Source organism: Protopterus annectens, chromosome 11.part0 (assembly GCF_019279795.1).
Source record: "Protopterus annectens isolate FY-2018-M chromosome 11.part0, PAN1.0, whole genome shotgun sequence".
In the NCBI taxonomy this organism is placed as follows: Eukaryota; Metazoa; Chordata; order Ceratodontiformes; family Protopteridae; genus Protopterus; species Protopterus annectens.
Window position 1 is genome coordinate 1,188,445,763 of NC_056745.1, and position 5,000 is coordinate 1,188,450,762.

A 5,000-nucleotide genomic window follows, 5' to 3' on the forward strand; every position below is an offset into this window, starting at 1 on the left:
TCATTCAGTGTATATTAACCAATTTCAGCAGAGTTTATCATTTTTACATTGTTTATACAACTGTACATTATGTTTAATGTTGATTTTATAATTATGTATGTTGAAATTTTATGTACATTTATTCAGAAAAGTATTTTATAAATGCACTATAGTTTTATTTGCAGTTTCATTTTATCAGCCTGTGAATTTTTCTCTCTTAGTAAGCTGTTTTGTGCTCTCTCTTTAATAGTTTGTAATTAGCTGCTTGTGATTTTATATTTTTCTGTTTCATGAAATTGGTAGATATTTTACAATTTATGTGACACTTTGTTTTTTCTTTCTTAGCCATCAGAACGAATGAAAGTAGTAGATGTTATAGGCACCAAAACATACAATGATGATGAAAAAATCATTGCTCAGGTTTGTACCACTTGTTTAAATTTTCATTGCTTTTTACATGGACTATGATTATATGTTCTTGTATTAACAATTCTCATAAGCAGCTTTGTAAAATATCTTCTAGAGCATTGTAAAATGAATTGTAGGAATGTTCAGATCTGAATGCTGAAAGCCATCATATAGTTATTTTTAAACTCATTTGCCATTGGGTCATTCTGACATAAAACTTTGATTAATAATGCAGTTTCAGCTATTTTTGAAAAAAAAATTGATTGGCTTTGATCTTCTTTGCATGGTTTCTCTCAAAAAGTATCAAAGATAGGTAAAGAACTAAAAGTACATAAAGAACTGCAAAAAAGAAGCATGCTATCTCTGAGTAACAATTATTTATTCTTATTTATTTGTCCATGTTTGTTGAGCAGGTAGGTGACTGGTCCATGAACCATTATCAGCCATGAAGCAAGTCATTTGGCCATAACACTTTGCATCATCTTATACATAATATTTTTAATACATAGTTAACTTGTATATTAGCACGTGAGTTACAAACATAGAGGCACACACTTTATTTAGTAGCTGAGGTAAAAAAATAAACAAGAATAGTGTACATAATTCTGGAGCTGCTTGTCTTGTTCAGTGACAGCCTTTTAGGTTGTTTACTGTTTAACACTTGTCTTATATATAGCTACACAAATACTCCTCAGGCAGGAGCTCGAATAATCTGTAGTGCTCTTTATATCCTGAGGGAGTGAGTTCCATGCCGTTACAGTAACCTTTGTAAAAGATCTTTCTCTGGGGACTTTGTTAAAGGGTGGCCTTATTAATGAGGGGACTCTATATTAAGTGCGAATAAGTTATGATTTAAATGTAAATATTTATAGCAAGTCGAAGACAGTAAGCATAAAACTGGAGTTTAAAGGTTAATGAGTTAAGGCAAAGGAGTGGCTGACTGTAACTATGAGACAGTGTACTTTCTGAAGAGTTGTACAGAGGTGTTCTTGAATCTGATAACGTAATAAAGTGCCAGACTGTATTTAATGTGATTGTGATTTTACTGTAGGTAAAATTTAGTGTTATGGTAGGAAGACAGTATTCACTTTTAGGAATGAGCATATTAATTTATGTGGTTCTTCAAGCTTTAGGTCTATCAGCTATATGTTTTGTGTGTGGGGAGAAGGTGAGAAGTGACTTGTTGGTTCAAAATTAGAACAAGATATTTCTGATGCGAGACTGTTGGGATTGAATTTTCATGTGGATCTTTTATTTGAAGGACTGGGTTGAGAGCTAGCTTTTGATTTTTTTACAGAGAAGCATAGTTGATGATCTGAGTTAATCACTATTTCTGGTCACGTAGCCAATGTCAAAGTGACCATAGTCATTCTGCAGACTCTTTTGGAATTTGTGCAGTCATAACTGGGACAGGGAGAGGGAGCTTGTGCCCCAGTGCAAGCAGTTAAGCAGTGCAGTCAGCATGTGCAGAGGTTCAGGAGTACAGTACTAGCTTCATAAATGAATGAATGGACTGCATTTGAGGTCACAGCAGAATTGCTTACATGCTCAGTATGTGGTGATTTAAGTGTAGCAAGTTGCCAGTTGCATTTCTAGCAAGCAGCTTGGAAAAACAGAAGCTGAAAGAATGGAACTCAAGTGAAAAAATCTTAAAGGTATGGGGTAGAAAAGGACACTATCTAAAATATGCAGTGGCTCACTCCAAGGAATTAATGGAGAGAATGCAAGAACATAAGAAAACCACAAAAGAGTTTCAGTGGTGGAGGAAAATCTTACTGTATGCTTTGCTTGAAATGCTTTATGTTTGTGTGTTTCGGCTTTTTTTTTTTTTTTTTTTTTTTTTTTTTTTTAGGGGTCGCCACAGCGGAACTCCAGTACACTAATGATTGGTAGTTGATTTTTACATGCCGAGTTACCAGCCCTGACGCACAACCTTCAACGAAGGTATGCCCATTCACGCATGTCTCCACGCAGAAGATGCTCTAGCTGAGAATCGAACCAGACAGCATCTTTACTGTGAGGCAACAACGCTGCCGCAGCACCACCACCGCGGATATTCTTGAAATGCTTTATATACTGGAAAAATAAAGGTTTGGAGATTAAGGAAGCAGCTGGGTGACAAGGGAAAAATAAAGATGATGGTATCTGAGAGTGGGAGACACCTGAAAAAGAATCACTGAGTGTTAGTTAAAGGACTATTTTAAGTGATTGTCATCATTTGTACCTACCAATCAGCATGGACCCTGGAACAGATTTAATCTATCAAGTATAAAGAGAAAACAGGGTGAAGTAGGGAACCTCAGGAATGTGCTTTACAAACTGCATGCCTACTGCATCAATGAATTGCTTCTAACTACAGCATTTGGTAATATGATTATAAAAACAGATGAAACTCAAAGCTTTTACGAGAATATTTGTCTTTCTTATGCAGAAGAAGGAGGACTTTTAGAGACTCTGGAGCACACTAAGTAGACATTGGTTGAAGTCTATGCTGGTAATCCCTAAGAAGTTTGGTCTGTACTAGAGGGGGAGAAGGCTGGTGTTTGGCTTCCCCACAGAGGTCTAGAAATTGATTAAGTATGAGCTGGACCACACTCAGTATAAAAAAGTCCTCAGTGGAAAGAAAATGACCACAGTTCTGAAATTGGGTGGAAAATTTACACATGATGCTTGGTTAGCAAAGTACATTTACTAAATTACTCCTCCAACCATTAAAAGGAATAAGCAGTAGAATCACTGGAGTGTGTGGAGCTGATCCTAGATGAAGCCCTCACCCACCTTAAGGTTGTCGTCTATGGAAGAATAAAGGCAGGAATCACCAGAGAGTTCGAAGGACACACATACCCCAAACCTGAAACAGAGAGAGAGAGTCAGGAGAACATCCGCAGGGAATGCAAAACAACAGTGGATATTGAATCCAACAGCTTCATATCTAGAAATGGAGAAAACTGTGGGGAGGGGTTAATAGATAAAAGAAAGGAGAGGCAGCAAGCAATGGTGAGGGGGTAAATAAAATGTGATTGACCCCATAGATGACTTGAACTGATGCAACAGAAGATACAGTAGAATGGAAGAGCAGGAGGACTGGACTCAGGGAGAAAGACAAGAGGAGCCATCCAGGAATACAAAACTGAGACCAAGAGGATATCCTGTTAGCACAGCAAGATCTAATCTGAGAGGTCCGCAGTGTCTGCCTTAGCCCCCTGAGGAAGAACACAATCTTGCCACTCTCGCAACCAAAAGCAAATAATTGCAGAAACAGAGGTACTGATGACTACTGGTTTATAAGCCTAATGTAATTGGTTAATGTGGAGAGAAACCACTATGAAATGATACAACTTTTAATATCAGTTTATAAGCCTAATGTATTAGGGTAATGTGAAGAGAAACTACCATGAAATGGTGCAACTTTTAACATCAGTTTATAAGCCTGATATCTTAGGGCATTGTGAAGACAAACTCCAGTAAAAAAGTTTAATATTTTCTTCTGCTTATGCATTCACTTAAATACGTACAAAGTTTACTTTTTATTTGTGTATATAATCAGAATTTGCAGCTGAAACAAGACTACATTTAAAGATTAAAGCTATGTAATGAGGGTCAGGAGGCAGTGAAACTAAAACATATGAAATGCTTTTGCCATAGTAAATCTAGTTAAACAGAGTATTAAAATCCATTTTCTGGTGGGGAAATCATCTCTCTCTATATCTATTGTTAAAAGAAAACTTAGCCAACCATGGAAGTAAAGGAGGGAAGAGTGAGAGCAGGAAGGGGAGAGGAGTGGGAAAAAGGCAGTCAAAACAAGTGTGGTGACCCAGTACAGATTACCTAAATTAACTGAATGAACTAGAGCAGGAGGAGAGGAAGAGAGTTATTTACAGATGAGAGGGGGGATGGGTAGAGCTAGCATGCAAAAAAGAGGCATATAATAGGACTTGAACAGCAGGAAAACTGTGGTGGCAATGTCCACTGGGAGTGGGGCAGCGTGAATTATATCATAGGGCTGTGAGGTAGTACAGTAGGAGAAAAAGAACAAGATGTGGGGAGGAGAGCTGGCAAAAGACAATGCCAAAAGAATGAGTAGGTAGGGTTTTTTCCTCAGATAGGTTTCACAGAAGGAAGAGGAGGGTACCCAATGGCAGGCAGTTGGGTTAAGGAGAGAAAAAGGATCACAAAGGAGAGAGTGGAAACTCAAAGGGAAGAGGTTTATGCTCCATAAAGAAAAAAACAGGTGGGGAGGGGACAAATCACCCTAGAAGACTGACAGGCATAATTAACTTAGAGAAGGACATGGGGAGAGACAAATTAAGGAGAAAGAATGCATAGTTAATAGGTGTGAAGGAAGACAAATATGAAAACAAAAACTCTGGCAGGACAGGCAAATGGGAAAACAGGAAGACAACAAAAGTAGAATAGTCAGTCAAAACAAAAAGTGGATAGAAGTAAGGAACACGAGAAATTCAGGCAAAGCAAGGAGAAGTAGTGGGTGAGAAGGGATAAGGTAGCAGAAGAAACATACTGGCTTACATCACATCAAATGGAAAAGACAGCAAAATGAGCAACAGTGAAGTTGTAGGTGTAAGAAGGAAGGGAGGAGAATATGGGGTGGGTGG

General features: G+C 37.8%; 2 protein-coding genes across 3 annotated transcripts in view; both read left to right on the plus strand.

The window, feature by feature from the left end:
- The window catches only part of PRKAR2B (protein kinase cAMP-dependent type II regulatory subunit beta), a 1,491,604-nt gene that overhangs the window by 1,376,490 nt on the left and 110,114 nt on the right, over positions 1-5,000 (plus strand). The window contains exon 8 of the mRNA XM_044088539.1: positions 325-399. Within this exon, the coding sequence (XP_043944474.1) occupies positions 325-399 (75 nt within the window). The remainder of the gene's footprint in view (positions 1-324; positions 400-5,000) is intronic.
- The window catches only part of HBP1 (HMG-box transcription factor 1), a 1,884,794-nt gene that overhangs the window by 214,440 nt on the left and 1,665,354 nt on the right, over positions 1-5,000 (plus strand). The window lies entirely within an intron of this gene.